The 20,405-nt window shown below is 37.7% G+C and overlaps 1 protein-coding gene across 1 annotated transcript in view; it reads right to left on the reverse strand.

The window, feature by feature from the left end:
- LOC107550687 (mineralocorticoid receptor-like) overlaps positions 1–19,325 on the reverse strand; it is a 74,047-nt gene extending 54,722 nt beyond the window's left edge. The window contains exons 1-2 of the mRNA XM_016232035.1: positions 18,943–19,325; positions 14,364–16,146 (exon numbers count right to left, since the gene is read on the reverse strand). Of these exons, the coding sequence (XP_016087521.1) occupies positions 14,364–16,126 (1,763 nt within the window). The 5' untranslated portion in view covers positions 16,127–16,146; positions 18,943–19,325. The remainder of the gene's footprint in view (positions 1–14,363; positions 16,147–18,942) is intronic.
- Positions 19,326–20,405: the final 1,080 nt, after the last annotated feature.

Consider the following 20,405-nt stretch of genomic DNA (forward strand, 5'->3'; position numbering starts at 1 on the left):
TTGGTCCACTGTGTTTTCTGAAGTCCACAGTCAACGCAGCCATCTACCAGGAAATTTTAGAGCACTTCATGCTTCCTTCTGCTGACAAGCTTTATGGAGATGCTGATTTCATTTTCCAGCAGGACTTGGCACCTGCCCACACTGCCAAAAGCACCAAAAGCTGGTTCAATAACCATGGTGTTACTGTGCTTGATTGGCCTGCAAACTTGCCTGACCTGAACCCCATAGAGCATCTATGGGGTATTGTCAAGAGGAAGATGAGAGACACCAGACCCAACAATGCAGATGACCTGAAGGCCGCTATCAAAGCAACCTGGGCTTCCATTACACCTGAGCAATGCCACAGGCTGATTGTCTCCATGCCACGCCGCACTGATGCAGTAATTCATGCAAAAGGAGGCCCAACCAAGTATTGAGTACATGTACAGTAAATGAACATACTTTCCAGAAGGCCAACAATTCACTAAAAATGTTTTTTTTATTCGTCTTATAAAGTATTCTAATTTGTTGAGATAATGAATTGGTGGGTTTTTGTGAAATGTGAGCCAAAATCATCACAATTAAAAGAACCAAAGACTTAAACTTTTCCATGACATTCTAATTTATTGAGATGCACCTGTATATACATATTTGTGTAAACATTTGAAATGTATTTAGGTAAGATGCATTTGTGTGAGCATTTGGGGAAATATTAATGCTTTTACTTGTGTATTTATGAATTGTGTTTTGAATTTACGAATCGGATTTTGTAAATGTAAATTGTGCTGTGCATTTATGAATTTTGTTTTGCAAATGTATTATTTTTGAGGCTGATCTGGCTCCATAGAAGCAGCTCCGGGCAGATGACGTATGAGGTCAGCTTTGTGCATGCGCCACTCAGAAGTGACGAACGCTGAAGTGCAGGGGAGAGATCAAAACAAAACAACGGTCACTTATTAGAAGTACAAAACGAGGATTTGAAAAGAAGATTGTCGGAGGATTTCGATATAAGCCAAGAGGAGACTGGTTTTCCTTTGCTAAAGTAAGGAAACTTTGCTTCCTTTGCTCCTGTTAACAAACGTTGGTTTTCATGAGACTCGCCGGCGCATGCGCAAAGCCGTACTCCATACGTCATCCGCCCGGAGCTCCTTCCGTGTACAACTGTTGGTGCAAGCTACATTAAAGTGATTATTACGTTTTGAATATGGACATTTTTCTAACAAAAATGCATCGATTCGCTACAGGAGGCCTTTGTTCACCCCCCGGAGCCGTGTGAGACACTTTTTTTTATGGATAGGTGCTTTTTATTTAACTTCTTTTGGACTGACGCATGCAACACCCGCTGAGTGCCATTAAACAGCTTGAAAGATCAAAGGCAATTTTTTTATATAACTCCGACTGGATTCGTCTGAAAGAAGAAAGTCATATACACATAGGATGACTTGAGGTTGAGTAATTTATGGGCTAATTTTCATTTTTGGGTGAACTAACCCTTTAATGGTCTACCATAACATCACTTCACCAGCATCATGCTGCAACCACCCCAGTGAGGAGACAATTAAATGTAGCCATATTCCAAGATCTGGAGAATATTACCGAGGTCATATAATGTCTCACTATTCACAGCAATACACGCACAAAAAAAAACATATATCTCATTTTATTTGGCTGCTATTTACTTAATCCTGTAATTTGTATATATAGTCTTCCAGTAAAAATAGCACATAATTCTTAAAACAAGATTATTCAAAATTATACAAGATTATACAAAATTATACATTTAGTTGCATATTTTATTAAATTAGTTTGTATAATTTTGATTAAATTGTTCTTGTGTGTAGCATGAATCTAACTAAATTTAGTGACGTTCATGCTTAAAACTGTCATAATGAAATTTAATTACATATAATTATTAAGTAATGAATTAAAGTATTATTTTTATTCATTATTAATTACTTTATTATTATTATTTAGATAAAATTGATATAATTCAGTTTATTTAAAATAATTTTCTTTTTCTGTAAAAACAAGGTTTTTGCTTCTCAGGTAAATTTATCCAGCTTGAAGTAAGATTACATATTTTGGTCACACTTTATATAAAGTGGCCTTAACTACTATGTACTTACATTGAAATTAATCATTTGATACAATGTACTTATATGTTACATACACGTTTTGCATTGTACTTATATTTAAAAATAAAAATACCTGCTTGTAATTACATCTGTAACTAATTTCTGTAATTACATTTATAATTACACTTTTGACCCATCCCTTACACCTTAACCCAACCTTAAACCTACCCATACCACCAAACCTGTCCCTAACCTTACCCGTATCCCAGCATTTTGCAATACAATATTAACACAATAAGTACTATGTGCTTATTTTTTTATGTAAGTACATAGTAGTTAAGGCCACCTAATATAAAGTGAGACCCATATTTTTACTGGAAAACAAGAAAAAAAATACTGATTACGAATATGTTTTTTTTTATTATTATTATGTTACAAAAAGTTCATCAAATGCATGCATTGCTAACAAGACACAACCTTATTCTTGAGTTATAGTGTACTTTAAAAACACTTTCTGTCCTGAAATTCATCACATCTTGAGCATAAAAATATAAAGCTTACCAAGGTTTTTGGCACCACCTGACAAGCTTTATGGAGATGCTGATTTCATTTTCCAGCAGGACTTGGCACCTGCCCACACTGCCAAAAGCACCAAAAGCTGGTTCAATAACCATGGTGTTACTGTGCTTGATTGGCCTGCAAACTTGCCTGACCTGAACCCCATAGAGCATCTATGGGGTATTGTCAAGAGGAAGATGAGAGACACCAGACCCAACAATGCAGATGACCTGAAGGCCGCTATCAAAGCAACCTGGGCTTCCATTACACCTGAGCAATGCCACAGGCTGATTGTCTCCATGCCACGCCGCACTGATGCAGTAATTCATGCAAAAGGAGGCCCAACCAAGTATTGAGTACATGTACAGTAAATGAACATACTTTCCAGAAGGCCAACAATTCACTAAAAATGTTTTTTTTATTCGTCTTATAAAGTATTCTAATTTGTTGAGATAATGAATTGGTGGGTTTTTGTGAAATGTGAGCCAAAATCATCACAATTAAAAGAACCAAAGACTTAAACTTTTCCATGACATTCTAATTTATTGAGATGCACCTGTATATACATATTTGTGTAAACATTTGAAATGTATTTAGGTAAGATGCATTTGTGTGAGCATTTGGGGAAATATTAATGCTTTTACTTGTGTATTTATGAATTGTGTTTTGAATTTACGAATCGGATTTTGTAAATGTAAATTGTGCTGTGCATTTATGAATTTTGTTTTGCAAATGTATTATTTTTGAGGCTGATCTGGCTCCATAGAAGCAGCTCCGGGCAGATGACGTATGAGGTCAGCTTTGTGCATGCGCCACTCAGAAGTGACGAACGCTGAAGTGCAGGGGAGAGATCAAAACAAAACAACGGTCACTTATTAGAAGTACAAAACGAGGATTTGAAAAGAAGATTGTCGGAGGATTTCGATATAAGCCAAGAGGAGACTGGTTTTCCTTTGCTAAAGTAAGGAAACTTTGCTTCCTTTGCTCCTGTTAACAAACGTTGGTTTTCATGAGACTCGCCGGCGCATGCGCAAAGCCGTACTCCATACGTCATCCGCCCGGAGCTGCTTCCGTGTACAACTGTTGGCGCAAGCTACATTAAAGTGATTATTACGTTTTGAATATGGACATTTTTCTAACAAAATAAAAATATAAAGCTTACCAAGGTTTTTGGCACCACTAAACAGTTGTGACATCCATGGCTTGACAACAACTGCACTGAAAGAGTTAACATTGTGAGAGAAGAGATCATGCCTAAACAGCACACCAACTGCAGAAACTATTATGTCTCAAGTGTGGCGTTAAGTGCTAAGGAGAATTTTTAAGGGCTCCCGAGGGACTTCAGACCCTCCCACGTGATTCCAACATGCCCTCATTTCCAGTGCAGATGATTCTCAGGGGGGATCAAGACTCTTCAGCGAGCTACAACCCTTGGGCGAAATCTGACTCCCTGATATCTAGTGAGTCAGCATTCGGGCAGGGAATGGCAAATTCCAAGACTTTTTTTTCCCGTGGCATCCTGTCACTACAACCACTAATAGCAGGTGGAGTAAGCCTGATTATCTATGAAGCCCCTTCTCAGGCCTGCGTGTCTTTGCCGATGGTCTGTGTTTTCCTGGCTCATTTCAAAGGAAGTTAGTTAAGGTCATTAAAAACAGCCTCAGGTGCAAAAAAGAGGCACTTGATTAGACTCAGCATGTCTACTCTTAGCTCCCATGCTAGTAAGGTGACTTTCATTTCCTTTTTTACCTTTAGTCTTAATACTGCATCACATTTTATGATGCCATACCCGAGGAAGATAAAGAGTTTTTCCTCTTAAGTAACACACAGGGTCCTAGATCCTAAGGCCTTGGCTGCTCCAACTCAAAGGTATAAATAGTGTCATTCACACACTTTGCTCTTTTGCCCAGTATAAAAATAAGATGCAGTTTTGTGTCCCACTGAAGATGTGCTAATTGGATTTGTGCATGTCTAATACGACCACAAAGAGAAATCTAATAAACATTATAGCACTGCAGAGAAAACAAGAAGATACCGGTGGTGATCGTGTTTGTCTAGCTGAGGTTTGCGAGACAAATGTGATATTATCTGAACCTCTAACATGACATCTAAGTGCACAGCTGAGAGTCTGTTTGAGAATTAACCTGCAACTGTGAATCCCTGCGGTTTTGAAGTACTGTAATGTGTCAAAAAAAACTGAATGAGATGCAATATCATACTACTTCAATAGTTATGTTTTGTCATTATGAAATTGAGTTTATGAGAGAGCTGTGATGCACTGGTAGCAAGTTCATTTTTGCTGACTGATGGAAGTTTTCTAGGAAAGGTCCACAAGTTTTGTTTTTTAATTTTTATAGGCTAATTAAAAAAATAAAAATCTGTCATTATTTACTCATGTTCCCTATATGACTGACTTTATTTTGTGTAAAACCCAAGGTGAATTAGAAGAATATCCAGGCCACTTTTACAATACGTTCATGCTGTTTTTGTGGTTTTTATCATTAATTCACCTGCATTGTTTTGAAAAGAATAGCCAGGATATTCTTCTAAAAGGTTTGAAACAACATGAGGATAAATGAGTAAATTATGACATACTTTGGCAAATTGTTAACACTCTTACATGGCCGTGTCCAGAATGTGTGTGTGTTCTCGTCTGAGTGATGCATGGAATCGTTGGACTTGTTTTATTTATATTGTACATTAAAGATGGGTCCAACCCAACCATTCCCCCATGTTTACTGGCAAACGGACATGAAGAATGGTTTTAGCGCTCATAAACCACCCTGACACACATTCCCAAAACCTGGCGCATGCTTTTTAAGTATCGGAATGGAGGAAGCACTTGAGGCATGTTAAACATGTCAATAACAACTTGGACAGAGTTCCTTCTACTTCTCAAAAGACTTTAGCTTTGCCAAACACGGCTTTGCAACAAAGTGCAGGCGAGTAGAACATGCTGGCTGTGGGAATACAAAAAGCATTATTCAGATGACTTGTGACATCAATAAAGTGGGTTAATGGGGAGGCTGGACACCGTGAATTGCTGTAAAAGCAGCACTTTTTGTCCCTAACCGCCCAATCGTTTAAAGTAGGCTGATGAACATTGGTGGGGATTTGACCCAACAATTACCCCATTGGCCTTTCTATTGCTTTACAGAACAAACGAGGAAATCTAGGTCATTACTGCAGCCTGGGCAGTAAAAACTTTCCTATTTATAACCAGTTGTAATTGTATGACACAGGCATTTCTGATGTAGTGCTGTCTATACCCATGCTCAAATGTGATATATGTACATATATTACATTTCTATATATGAAATATATTGTAATATGAACAAAAACATCTTTTATATATTAACATATACAGTATATCTAGCCTATGTAAATACATTTTGGACATATAGTATATTCCATGTACATACAACATATCATTCTAAAACCTGTCAATATATGTTGATAATATATAATGAAATTACAAAAGATTATTACAAATTATTACAAAAACATTTATACGCATGCAGATTTTTTTGTGCTGTATATATGTTGTTTTAATGAAGTTGCATATATAAATAAAATATATATAGTTGACATTTATGGTTGCTACATATAATACCATATACAAATCCTCATATAGATATTAACATACACAAATTTTACTGTGGGGATTTTATATATGTTATAAACGTATACATCTACTCAGAGAATGCACATATGTGAAAATGATATATCTCCTTATAGATAACATGGCAATATCACTCTTGATATAGGACAATATGTTATATTACAATGCCATGTGGGTATGTTTTTTAAATATCAAATATTAAGCTGTGGAATATTCTATCCTTATAGAATTTTTTTAACAACTGAAGTATCTGCATGATAGATTAAAACATCTGGTATCTGAGTATCATATCAGATATGTGCTTCTTTGACACGTCAAGCATGTATTAAAGGTATAGTTTACCCAGAAATGAATATTCTGTCAGCATTTACTCTCTGTCATGTTGTTCAAAACTTTATGCATTTCTTTGTGAAACAAATAAAAAGTCATTCCGATATACAAGTTAATACGATAAAAGTCAGTGTGGGTCAAAGCGTTGTTTTGAACTTCACTTACTTTCATTATATGAACAAAAACATTCTTCAAAATATCTTCTTTCATGTCCTACAGAAGAAAAGCATACATGTCTAAAACTGCACAGTAGTGAATAAATTATGACAGGGTCAAATATGGTCACACTTTATTTTAAGGTCCGGTTCTCACTATTAACAAACCATTAACTGCGACTTTTGGCTCAATAAACTCCTAATTTGCTGCTTATTAATAGTTAGTAAGGTAGTTGTTAAATTTAGGTATTGGGTAGGATTAGGGATGTAGAATATGGTCATGCAGAATAAGTATAAATTATCAGCCTATATGTTAATAATAGTCATGCTAATAAGCAACTAGTTAATAGTGGGAATTTGTCCCTATACTCAAGTGTTACCTGAAATATCCATTTAAAAGCTTATTTGTATGTGTACAATAAGTATGAATGGCCCTAAATATTACTTTACTGTAACACAACAAGAATTAAATTCTCCATTTGAGGATGTAGTCATAAGCAAAGGTATTACCAGCAAAGACTTTCCCTCCCTAACAGATCAGGAGTTTTGAACTGCTGTGTATTGGCGTGCATTTTTTTTTTAATCACACACTGTGGTCTCTTTTTTACCAGAGTTGTTCTCCAATGCTCCTACTTTTCTTTATTCAAACAAGGGTTTTATATCTAGAACATTCTAATCTGCAAGGGCACAAGAGACTGGCTGCTTAATTTCCTTAAGACAAAACAAACCGCCACACGTCCCTTTTTCTCTGATTAGGCAAATACAAATCTCACATAAAAGACAGAGTGTCTGTCTCTATATTACTGATGACAGTAGAAACAAAGGCAGGCAGTAAACAGAATGTGAACTTGGCCGAGTACAGTCTGGTGAAATGTGGGGGTTTGGCATACTCAGCCCCGGGCAGCCTCAAAGCTGTGTATCAGGTGTGCAGAAACAACACAACATAGCCACAGGCTCTGAATACACTCATGAGTATGAGGTTCAAAATACAGGTGGTAGTGTTCAAAACAATTGCCATAGACAGAAATCCCTATTGAGATGTTGAGACATACTTTATACCATGTACAGTCATAACTAGATGAATGTGATTGATCTTCATTCATTCTCCATATTGATTTGTTTTAATTATTATCTGATTAATTTAAATACGATATTCCAAATTGCATGGAGGCCATTTACTGCCTCAGAGTTAAAAAGAAAATTGTTTAAAATAAGAAATAAGTCATGCTGTGAAATATAATAGTGACATGTACAGTGATTTGTAATTGTTTGAAATAAAGTCGTTGTCACGAATTCGGTCCATGGATTTCCGTTTATTCAGACCAGAGGTCACCCTTTCCATTACATTGACTCTCGCACTACACAAACTGTTGCATAGCACCCCGGACTACATATCCCATCATTCTTTGCACGATTTGCACACAGCACTGATTGCACTCATTGCACACAGCTGTTTCTAATCACCTCACTCACTATATAACACCCACTCTAACCACCTTTCTCTGCTGAGTATTGTTTAGCCTGTACCCCTTTCCGAGTCGCCGTGTTTTCCTTGTTTTGCCTTGCCTGTTTTTGTGGTTTCTGATCTTTGCCTGTTTTCCTGGATTTCTCCCTCTCGTCTCACCCCTGTGATTCTGTCTGCCGATCGGTGACCTACGCTAGCCCTAGGACTAGTCTTGTGTTTTTGCCCGCCATATACCTGTTTGCCATTGTTCGACCCTGCCTGTTATACCACATCTCTTGAATAAAAGTATAATATATAATGTACAGTGGGTTTCAGTTGTGTGAAATAAAGTCGTAATCATGAAAGATAAATTTGCAATTGCGAGATTTAGTTACATTACAAAAAATAAAGTCACTATTGTATAAAACAAAATAAAGTCACACTGAAATATAAAGTTGCAATTGAGATACACATATACAGTGGGTTGCAATTGTGTGAAATAAAGTCATAATCCTGGTAAATAAATTCGTAATCACAAGATTTAGTTACATTACAAGAAATAAAGTAGCAATTGTTTAAGATTAGAAAAAAGTCATATTGTTAAATATAAAGTTGCAATTTTGTGTGATGTACAGTAGGTTGTAGTTACGTGAAATAAAGTTGTAAACATGATAAATAAATTTGTAATTTCGAGGTATGGTTACATTCCGACAAATAAAGTCGTAACTGTTTAAAATAAGAAATAAAGTCACACTTTGAAGTCATACTAAAAAAGTCATACTAAAATATAAAATTGCAACGAGTTGCGATGTGTGATATAAAGTCGTAATTGTGAGAAATAATTTTGCGATTGCAAGATATAGTTACATTTCAAGAAATTAACTGACAACTGCGAAATAAATTTGCGAGAGTGAGATATCAAGTAACATTGTGAGGTAAAGTCACAATTGGCAGATTGCAAGCTATACGAGAAATAAAATTGCAATTGTGAGATATAAAGTTCCAGTTTCCTTACTGTTTCCTTACTGAAACCGGCTCTCTTAAAACTGTGCTTAATACCTGTATAGATTCACATGTTGCTGTTTTAACCCCACATACCATTTTTCTTTCCTGTAATAGAAGCCACTGAACTTCCTGCTGAGGTTTAATCTTGTATTTGAGGCTGCACTGCCGATGTGTACACTTGATATAGTGTATTTTCTATAAAGTGCCATCTGACACCTTCCTGTGTCTTTTTACCTGCTGGTTCTGTGTGCCACTGGCTGTCTCCAGGGCATGCAATGTTTATTTGTGAACCCAGTGACTTATAGCTCAGTCACATCAAAAAGGCTTTTCATTTTTATGGGCGCAACTCAAGACCCAACAAAAGCCCAACAAGTTTGTGTTTGTTTCCCCCAAATGAGTTCAGAGGGAGGTGGGGGGATCTAAGTTTGCTTTCTAGGTCACGTCTGATGCCACAGTGTTGACCATTTTGAAAGATTTATCAAGCATACTAAAGGTATGGTCGGCCTGTGTGACGAGTGTAGCAAAGTAAAATGCACTCACAAAGTATTCTTGCTCCTTGCTTCCCCCTTTTAATTGAGCTTGACCCACATTGTCAAGAGCTCAAGCTGAAAAAATATAATTCAAAGTCAAAGTGCTGTTTGATTAACGGCTTTCGAATATGTCAACCAATCCGAACCACATGCCTGATTCACCTGATTTCATCCACAAACTTAAGCCACTTTTGACCGTGCTTAAGCTTATTTTCTACAACTTAAGCAACCTACAATTTGACATGAATGATCAAGTTACTCTTTTGTTTGTGCAGTCATGCACAGCTAACAACAGAAAACAGCAGCGCTGTGACTCTCTCTGAGAAGTATCAGAGGTCACATGACCTGCCTATGCAGCGCTATTGATTCAAATGAATCAAAGAATGCATTCAAATAACACTCTGTTTGTGAAGTCTCAGTCTGCTTGCAACTCACTGCTTGAAAGAATTTGTTTGTATTCTCTACTGAATCCTTATGAGGAACAATCACACTTATGAATTCGTATCTCAGATCATATTCTTACATTTTTGGAACTCACACACACATTACAGAACGGACTTAAATTGTCATTTTCAATACAATGGTCCATCTGCCTAGATGTCCGTATAAAGTGTTTCCACAGTCACTTATATACTTCTTATATACTTATATACTTCTTACACTTAGGGTGATAGATACAAATGATTTACATCTTACTGTCAAGATTTCTTTCAAGGGTTTGCTGTACTATTTATTGTGTGGCTTGGCCACATGCTAGTAAATAAGAGATCTTAATCAGTATGAAGGATTGGTTCTGGTGTAATGTGGGAAGATATGCCAGGACTACCTTGAAAGAATCTGGCCCAGCGTCAACAAATACTGTTTGAGGAAGAAGTTCAAATGAGGACAGCCATGACAAACTCAGAATCCCAAGCATACTGTAGCTGCACTTTGAATAGAGTGCAAAGCATACTTGTGTGAGCTTGTGTGTGTGTTGGATTCAAGAGAATTTAACACCCTTCACAATAGCCCAACTATTAGTTTGCTATTGGCAATCAAATTGAAGTAATTAGGCAACAAACTCATAATTTTCTACATGTCATCACACATCGTGATACACTATCATTATTTCGAAAAACAGAAGCAACAAGCCAAAAGCATTCAATATTCACAATCTGTTTGTATTAAATATTTTAAAGTACATCAGACTCTGTGATTAATATTTCATTTGAAATGTAGTTGATGTATATCATAACAAACTGCCTGCAAACTTACTACTCTAAATCCGAACATTTTCTGCTTCGTATTAATTCATCTGTGGACTGCATTTTTTGGTACCTCTGGATTAATTATGTTTTATTCACCCACATTTAGGAGATTAAGCTACTTAGCACACAAGGTTAACCCTATACTGTAGCATGCTTAAAGAGATAGTTCAACCAAAAATAAAATGTTATTATTACTCATGTCAATCCAAACCTGTATGAATTTATTTTTCACTAATTCTGTCATTTCTACTTGATTTGACGAGATGCCACAGTTTCAACTATATTCTTTATCAATAATTACATTTAGAGTGGTTCAAAAAGTTATAACGGACATATCACTGCAGGTTACCTTTTTGGCAGCACTTTTTCATCAGTGTATGAAAGAGAAAAACAAAGGCAAGAAGAGATTTCCCTCACACTACCATGCACCGCTTGAAGGCACCAAACATTTTTTCTCTCCCCACCCCCCCCACTTTACTGCCTGTGTCATTTTCTCACTCCCTTTTCTCTTTCTTACTTTTTTCTGAGTTATAACATGTAATTGATTCAATAATGGCTTATAGTTAATGCTGAAATCAAAGATCTGTGTGTGCCAAAGGACTCCTATGACGAACCTAATGGCTTATGAAGGAGGCAACATAAAAAAGAAACATTAGAGAAAGACAGAGAAAACAAAAGAAAAGAGTGGAAACATACAGAGATATTGACTGACCAGGTGTAGTGTGTGATGTTGAGGGCCAGCTGGGGCCGACGTGGCAGTGAGCCATCCCACCTCTGACTGTCATCTACTCTGACATTCTGGCTAAGCTGGATCTCATTAGGATGAGGGTGACTTTGAACCTGTCAGCAGCGATGTGTCTCCCACTATATAGGTTGCCTTCAAAGTAAACTGCTGTATCATTGTAACATTCATAGCTTGTTATCTATATTTGTAGTCCTTTTTACTCTTACCTGACTGACATCCCCCCAGAACCTGAATATTAACCTTTCAGTTACAATTGGAAAAAGAAGGTTTTAGATCAGCGCCTCTCCCACCGCCTTCCGCTTCTGTCACTCAGTCATGGTTTGCTCAGTGTGGTAGTTATTTTTTTCAAACTTGGTGACAGCATTGAACCATTGAGAAAGAGAGAGAGCGGAAGATAGCGAGAACATCAGAAATTTGCTGTGCCCAAAGGCAAATTATTATGAGTGTCAAAATAAAAATGAATTTCTCTTGATCATAGATACCCCTTGTCAACTTGTTTACATGGTTGTGTATAGGCCACGGTTAAAAGTTTGGGTTCAATATTTTTTTTAATGAATACCTTATTTAGCATGGATGCATTAAATTGATCAAAAGTGACAGTAAAGACAATTATAAAGTTACAAACAGAAGATTTCTATTTCAAATAAATGTTGTTTTTGAACTTATCAATGTATCGTGGTTTCTACAAAAACACTTGATAGTGAAATGTTTCTGAAACACCAAATCAGCATATTAGAATGATTTCTGAAAAACCATGTGACACTGAAGATTGGAGTAATGATGCTGAAAATTCAGCTTTGCATCACAGGAATACATTTTTAAATATACTGAAATAGAAAACAGTTATTTGAAATTTCAATAATATTTCACAATATTACTGCTTTTACCGTATTTTTGATCAAATAAATGCAGCTATTTAAAAATCTAACTGACCTCTAACATTTGAAAGGCAAGAAAAAATACTTCTACAGCATTTATTAATCTTGGTTAATATTAACATTTACATTTCAAAATGATGTATTATGAACAATTAAAAATTAACAATAATAAATATACTACGTAAAACTATCTTATGTAAAAAATAGTACATTTTTAAATTAACATTAAGCTAGATTTTAAAAAAAAATGCTGTTAAAAATAACTTTTTAGTTCATAATTGAACCTTAAATAAATCATTTTAAGGAAAAAGTATTTGAATAGGATGCCTGCTTGACCACATTCCCTGTAACCTCTTATCCAAAAAGAACACACCCATTAACAATTAAATAGCAGTATGCAATGTAAATCATAAACTTAAATAATTCACTGTAGCCTAGTAGCCAGTCAGAAGGGACTGCTTCATAATAGATGGTGCTACAGTGGTGGGCTCAGCTTGAATCCACACTCCTAAGTAAACAGACCTTTTTTTTTTCAAAGGTCTGCTTAAATTAAATATACAAGGTAGGCTCACTATAACTCTTTAGCCAAAAAATACATGACAAAGCTGCAAACCTAGAGACAACTGACATATTTACACTTCTCTCGTTAGTCAACTTAGCGTTACATATTTCCTGATATCATTAGAGTGGTAAAAAAGACACTCTATTTTGAATGAGTGCTTGGCTGACTGTTTCAGAGGACATCTGGGATGGGGTGAAAATCATTAGCTATACAGCTAGAGCTCGGCTAGCTGTAATTGCCTTGTCTCAGAATAGCATCAAATGAACACATTCTGAAAAGGGGGTTCAATGTATCACTCAGTTAACTCTGCAAACATCTGACTCTTATAAAAGTTTTGACTGTCAGATAGCATATGCTTTATAGCACTGTTTAGGGCTTCCTGCACTTTGCAAGCTTGTTAAAGAAATTATGCAACCGTATAATTTAAAGTCTGGTAAGCAAACATTTATGAGGATTTCCTAACGCCCACTGCAGTTGATTCAGTGTTCACATGGCAGTGACTAAAGTGGACAAGGTTGCAAAAAAAGTTGCGTCCTCATGTTAATTCTACACTGAAGCACTGGGTTAAAAATAATCAGTTTCTTGTCTCAAATGATTAATTAAGCAACTTGTTGACTTCTTTTGATCTCTCCCATTGTTTGTTTAAAAGCCTTTCATAAAAACTGCTTGTTTATCATTGTTTCGGAGAGAAAGGTACTTGACCTACCCTTAATTATGTATGACGCTGGTGCATAATGACTGGACTCAATAACAAGATGTATTTCATTGCCCAAGATCTTCTGATAACAACACAACAAGATGTTTATGTTCACAGACCCAGACAAGGTTCTGATAAGAAGGAAACTTTGCTTCCCTCCTATAGTGGAGCTTAGTAGAGTGAGAATGCCCTACAGTGTTGGGTTGAGATCATATGCTGGTCAACTTCAATTTTAAGGGTAGTTTTAATTAATGTACCACAAAAGCGGTAAGTCCTTCCCATTAGGGTGGAGAGGATGTTTCGAAGGCAAGCCATTTGTCTGTCAGTTAATCATATTGACTGGGAGCTTCCAGACAAATACAACTGATTTAGCTTAATTTTAGCGAATTGTCTCCATAGCATTTGTAACATTTGTTTAATTCTTACATGGTTTCATAGCTTTTTTTCCCTTCTCTTCTGGGGATAGGATTAATCTAATGTTTGAGTATAAAACAACACTACAACACATTAATTGAAACTCCCGGCGTGTGTCTTACCTTTCCAAGTTTTCTGTAAGGCAGACAGAGCCTGGGTAGCCATCCCCTCTGGCAGAGAGAGGCCCCTGTGACAGGCCTGGGCGAGTTTTCCACGTCTCCATTAATCCAGTAACTGGAGAAATTAGATTCAACAAGGGGTTCGTCTGGTCCCTCAGATTGTGGCGTGAAAACGACATTGTTCCTTGCGCTCCGATCTGGTAATGAAATGAATGTCCACCTGAATTAACGCCAACAATAGCCGGCGTGGGCACATTATTATTCTCTTGGTAATAGCCGCCATCATTGGTTTCCTGTTTAATCCCCTTAGGCAGGCCATTGTTAGGAAACACACCAGGTTCATAGTTGCCATTCAGAGATGAAACAGGAGGTCCCAAGATCCCAGAAAGACTATATTCGTCAATATTATCCCTCAAAGACAAGTATGTGGTCTCTGTAGAAGGAAAGCAGCCTAGAGAGTGCTGTGGCTCTACAAACTGGAGGTTCGAACAAGTCGCCTCTCTGTTTGGCTCTGTTTTAATGTGAGTTACAAAAGGAGAATGTGGCATGGCGCTCTTGCTGCTGCCTAGGCACATACTCCTGTAATCAGTGCCAGGTTCGTTTTTGATATATTTGGCCACTCCCATAGCATCCAAGCCGATGTTAAATATTTCCCCATCCACATTTTCTACCTTCGGGAACTCGAATGCCTTGAAGTCGTGCTCTCGGCTCTCAGGGCTGTTGACATCATTTTGAACTAGGCCCAATCCACTGGGAGGGCTAGAGACCGAGAAGCCCCTGGACGAGTTCCTGGGACTAGACATGGTCATGCTGCCAACGGTGGGTGGACTGGAGATGGATGGTCTAATGTTACAGGTATGGCCTCCATTTGTTGTTGGGCTTGAGACGGATGATCTCATGTTGGTGTTACAGGAAAGCGGTGAGCTCACACTACCTATGCTATGAGGGCTGGAAACTGGAGACTTCATAACACTGAGCGGACTGGCCAGTGGAGGTGACCCCACCATGCTGGACTTTATAGGGCTACAGGTGTTGGGACTGGTGTGTTGACCTTGGGTCAAGTTTTTGCGGGCAGAAGCCAGCGTCGGACAATCAGAGTCAAAGAAGGTGGGGCTGGTAGTGGATGACACCATGTTGTGTCCGGTAGGGCTAGACATGGGTCCAGACCCATCAGTGCTGCACGAAAGAGCAGTGGCCAGTGCAGAGGGCACTGAGGCAGAGACTACACCGCACTCCTGAGGGCCACCATTGGGTAGCTGGGCCCCAGGTGGGAATGAAGCTGGGGGAGCTTTCATCTTTGGACTCCCAGTCATTTTGGACTGGCTGTCTTCAATTGCTCTCCCACAAAGAGGATACAGTTTCTCCGGGTTACCCTGCCCTCCTGCAGTACCCTGTTGGGCAAAGCTAAAGTCTGCCTCCCTGGCAGCATTCATGTACAAGCCCATAGACTCAGCAACTGTTTTTGAGAGCTCCTTTGAGTCTGTTTCTGACTTGCGGTTGTGGAAGGAGTTGTTGAAGGAGGGAAAAGGTAACGGTTGATTCTGGTTAACTCTAAGCATTGTTGTCTCTGTAGTTTTAAAGTTGTTGTCCTTGCAGGCGGACGGCACGTTAGGGGCATTGCTCGAGTTAACAATATCCATGACCACGTCGCTGTTTGTCAAATTCTCTTCGGCAGAATAGCAATACTCCATGGTGTTCGGCATCTGTGCCCATTTGCTTTCTGCATTTGCCCCTTCGCAGTAACTTTGGTATCTTTTAGTCTCCATATCTGGATCATTTGATAAACCTAATGGACCAATAAATTAGAGACATTTAGACTTTACAGACAAAATAGCAATATTTTGATTAGTACAAAGACATTTCATTTCTCTGACTGTCAAACCAAAGTGCACACATAATTATTATTCATTACTGGTTTAATGTGTCTATTTTTTGGAAAATTAATTACAGATATACTGTTTTCAGTTTTGTTATTACAAAGAAACATATCATTTATTTATAAGTTTCATTGGGCTTTAAAACATCTTACCACAAATTTTTATATATTATTTTTTGCATTTAATACAGATATTATTTTGTTTGTTTTTTTATAATCAATTTCTAACCTCAGATTTAAATGGGATGCTAATTAAATGGTATTGCAAATGCCCTCTTCTTTAAAAATGTGGGAGCCACCCCTCTCTGTCAGACCACTGTGCATCCCCATCTTCTCCTGCTGTTTGGATTTGACCAATTACATCTTTCCTATGTTTTACTATGTTTTTACCAGCATGATATGTGAATCCACTATAAATTAGCAAATTTGTAAATTAACTGTGAAAGCCTTTGCTTTGAGCAGTGTTGGATCCTGGCACTGCCTCTGCAGACATCAAGAGCAGTGCTCCACATTCAAGGTAGTTTTCATGGAATTCACTCGCCCTCTCATTGAATATGAATTGTGACCTAGCAGGTAACTTTTTTCCAAGCAAATCCCTGTGCTTTACTTTGCCGCACACTAACTTCAGCTGCTATATATATGCACCATAAAAAGTCCTTTACCTGCTAAAAGACAAAAAATGTAGGAGGGATGGTAATAGGTCAAGTTCATAAAAATGTGCCTCTGCCCCTCATATACTGTACTGTACATCCACGGACATACAGTTCTATTATGTTCACAGTGTTAATGGCACTACTGTCAGGCAGTCTCATTACTGGTGATAGTCTTCATCATGTATTTATTATAGTGTATAGTAGAATGTGTCATTTCTTTGTTCTTGAATCCTTTGTTTATGGATTATTAATATTAGCAGTAGTATTTTATATTTCTAGAAAAGTAGAAGGGTATACAATTATTTATCTACTGTACATTATCTTTGAACATATGTTTATCTAACAAAAGTGAATCCTTCTGTCCTTCAGATGGCAACGATACAATGTAAGGACTCATTTTAGCAGTGTTACATTTAGTTATGTTAAAATGACAAATGTGTGCGCCTCCTGAAATTCCAAATGCCCCATAAGTAATTCATCTTGGTGCTGGCAGCCTAAACAGGCTTCCAAAAAAAAAACAAAAAAAAAACTGTGGACTGAGACTTACAAAGCAGAGACAGCATCAATGCAAAAAGAACTGGTTTAAATCTGTAAACGGTGCAGGATTTAATGCATTTGTTTATTTTCACGTATGTAATGTGTTTTTTTTTAATGGCTTGGGGGGGAAAAAAAGTTAATTTCCCACACTGTTGACAGCACCAAGAGGAGAAAGCAAACCGACCACACACACGAGCATTAGGGGAGGGACTGAAGACGCAATAGAACCGCTGTGACTTAAACTGTCAGTCATGTACAGTACATGCACAGACTTCGTTCACCATCTATACTAAGACGAGAACTGAGTAGTTCTTCTGTAGCAACATATAGCTCATTAGGCATCGCACTTTTAAATGCAAAGTCATATGGTGATGACAGTGCTGCTTTAAACGTTTGACGAAGTTCGTTGTTTTTGTTTGGTCTTTTTTTCCTCCCTATCGTCTTCTTCCCACGATACCGTACTTTAGCGTGCAACCGTTGGACAGAAGCAGACACACTGTCGCCAAGTTTATCACGCCACTCACAGATTGGTCCCGTCGCTCTGTCAGTCTTTTATTTATAAGCTTTGTAGCCACAATATTTCTGCGACATTCATTTCAAACGTCTTAATTACGAACCTGCTCTTTGCATAGTCAGTAAAAACTTAAGTCAACTTTACGTGTAGGTTCGGATGCGAGATATTGCATGCTGCATTGCACAGCGACCTCCAGAATGATGAATGTGACGCAGTTGTTTCTTCTGCAAAAGAGCCCCTGTTTAAATATCGTTGTGATGCACTTTATTCATCGCATGACGTCACGTGATGCAAGTATGCTTAAATATGTGGGGGAAAAAATATGCGGGAGGTTTGCATGCATTTTTCACAATAATAAATCTTATTCGCCAGTGTTCGTACTGTATGTGAACAGCACTCGTAATTATTGAGTCCCATATGGCTGAATAAACTTCAGTTGCACTCAACTCTAGATGCACCGACTTCTAGCACACGTACAGTAAATAAGACAGGATGATGTTAACGTTACGCGAAATAATAAAGCTTATATACCGTGAAGAACTTATCACGAGATCGCGCTAAGCTTTGCTAAAACTATTTGAAACATGATGCAGGCTAAATATGAGGGAAGGCGTTAGCAATAGCTATGTGTTAAACAGTATTCACTTACATAAATCCTGACTGCTGCCAGGATTTAGTTAGTTTAGCCGAGAAAACGTCCAAACCTGTTACAATGTTATGCAAAGGACGTTACTAAAGGATACATTATTGATTGAATTATTATATGCGGTTGTAATTTATATTGTTGATGTTGTTTTCTGTTTTTTTTTCTTTCTTTTCATTGCTTTAAAGTGCATGCACTTCATGCACAGCACAGGGGTCCTGTCAAGTGAAACACCGCTTGTCACAAATTTGCAAGTTTTAGACAAGTTTTCAACGCTCTGCATTTGCAAAACCTCATACACAGAGGACAGCTCTGTTCTCCAGCGATATAATGATGATAATAATATTAAGACATCTTACCGTAATTACGACATCCAATTGTGACAGTTATCTCTACTGCTGGTCACTAGTAATCCAATGCACAAAACCGAGAGAATGACACCAAACAGTGGCGTTAAGTTGTGTTTAGAAGTATTCCCAGTGTTGCGACTGCTTGCATGTTCTAGTTTCAGTTGTGACAGCTGAACGCCCCGCACACTGCCGCGCGCATGACGCGAGATCCTTAACGACAGCGCATTACGCGTACAGCGGTCATCAGCGACTTCACCGAGACGTCCTGTCGTCTGTTTTCTGTTTACCTGCACGTTGCTACTAGATTGTTGAAGGCGCCCAACTGAAGACTAATACAAACAGCAGAGGAATCAGACAGACTTGCGTAGCGACGTCACTGTGTGCACATGGACCCTCCTACTGCAATGAGAGCTCGAGTGGGAGGGGGCGATGGGTGCGCTCAGGTATATACGGCTCTCCATCCAGAAGTAGGGCAAGGTAGTTTGATTACGCAGGCGCTAACCTATGCATCTAGGACAAATGGATGTTCATACATTTAAGTGCGTGACCTTACTTGTTAAATGTTACTCGGTGGTATATAAAACTAGATCGGTTAATCATGATTTAGTTTAATTAAACCATGCACTGTGCAATCACAAACCTATAAAAAAAATCATGCTGCAGAATAATAAAAAAGTGTAGGCTGGAAATGCAACTATAAATGTTGTCATCTGCACAAACGGAGCACTGAGCAATGAGTCAGGACTGGACTGATTATAGCATTAAAGGACAAATTGATTGAAGTACAAGCAAAAAAAATCATTACCTGAATTCTAGTAAGATAAACAAAAATATAGGTGTATTATTTTAGTATCTTTTCAGGCAAGTTGGATCTTATGATCTTGAATGTAGTTAAAAGCTATTGGATAAAGCAGCTGTGAATGTCCTGTGGAAGTGGTTTGTGTGAATTTTTGGCTTGAGGTGATCATGACCATCGAAACTGCTTAATGTGCTGTCATTAACTTTTAAAATAGGTCTATGAATATATCTTTGCTAATTAAGGATGACATATAAAATAATTTTTATAGGTCATGCCCATGTCATTGCTATCAAACATTACTTTGATATAAAGGCTCCTTTTGAAAAAGAAAAAAAAACTGGTACAGTACCACAAGGTGGTGCAAGTTTTGTGATTTTGTTGGAGTTTGTTGATATGGAAATGGCCTTTAATAATCCTGTGCTTATGTAATGTTGATGTATATACTGTAATGTACAGTTAAATAGGGGAATATGGGGGAAGAAGCCCCAGTATATAACAATGTCCATATACTGATAAACTGTAACACATTTACATATAAATTTAACATGTTGAGGATCATTAGGCATCACCCAGCAGCTATTATGCATGGGAATCAAATGAAAACAATAAGCATAGGGCTAAATGACCCCCTACCTGGTCAATAAACCCCCAGGGGCATCTGACCTTTACAGAA

The sequence above is a fragment of the Sinocyclocheilus grahami genome, unplaced genomic scaffold (assembly GCF_001515645.1).
Source record: "Sinocyclocheilus grahami isolate Dianchi unplaced genomic scaffold, SAMN03320097.WGS_v1.1 scaffold17.1, whole genome shotgun sequence".
In the NCBI taxonomy this organism is placed as follows: domain Eukaryota; kingdom Metazoa; phylum Chordata; class Actinopteri; order Cypriniformes; family Cyprinidae; genus Sinocyclocheilus; species Sinocyclocheilus grahami.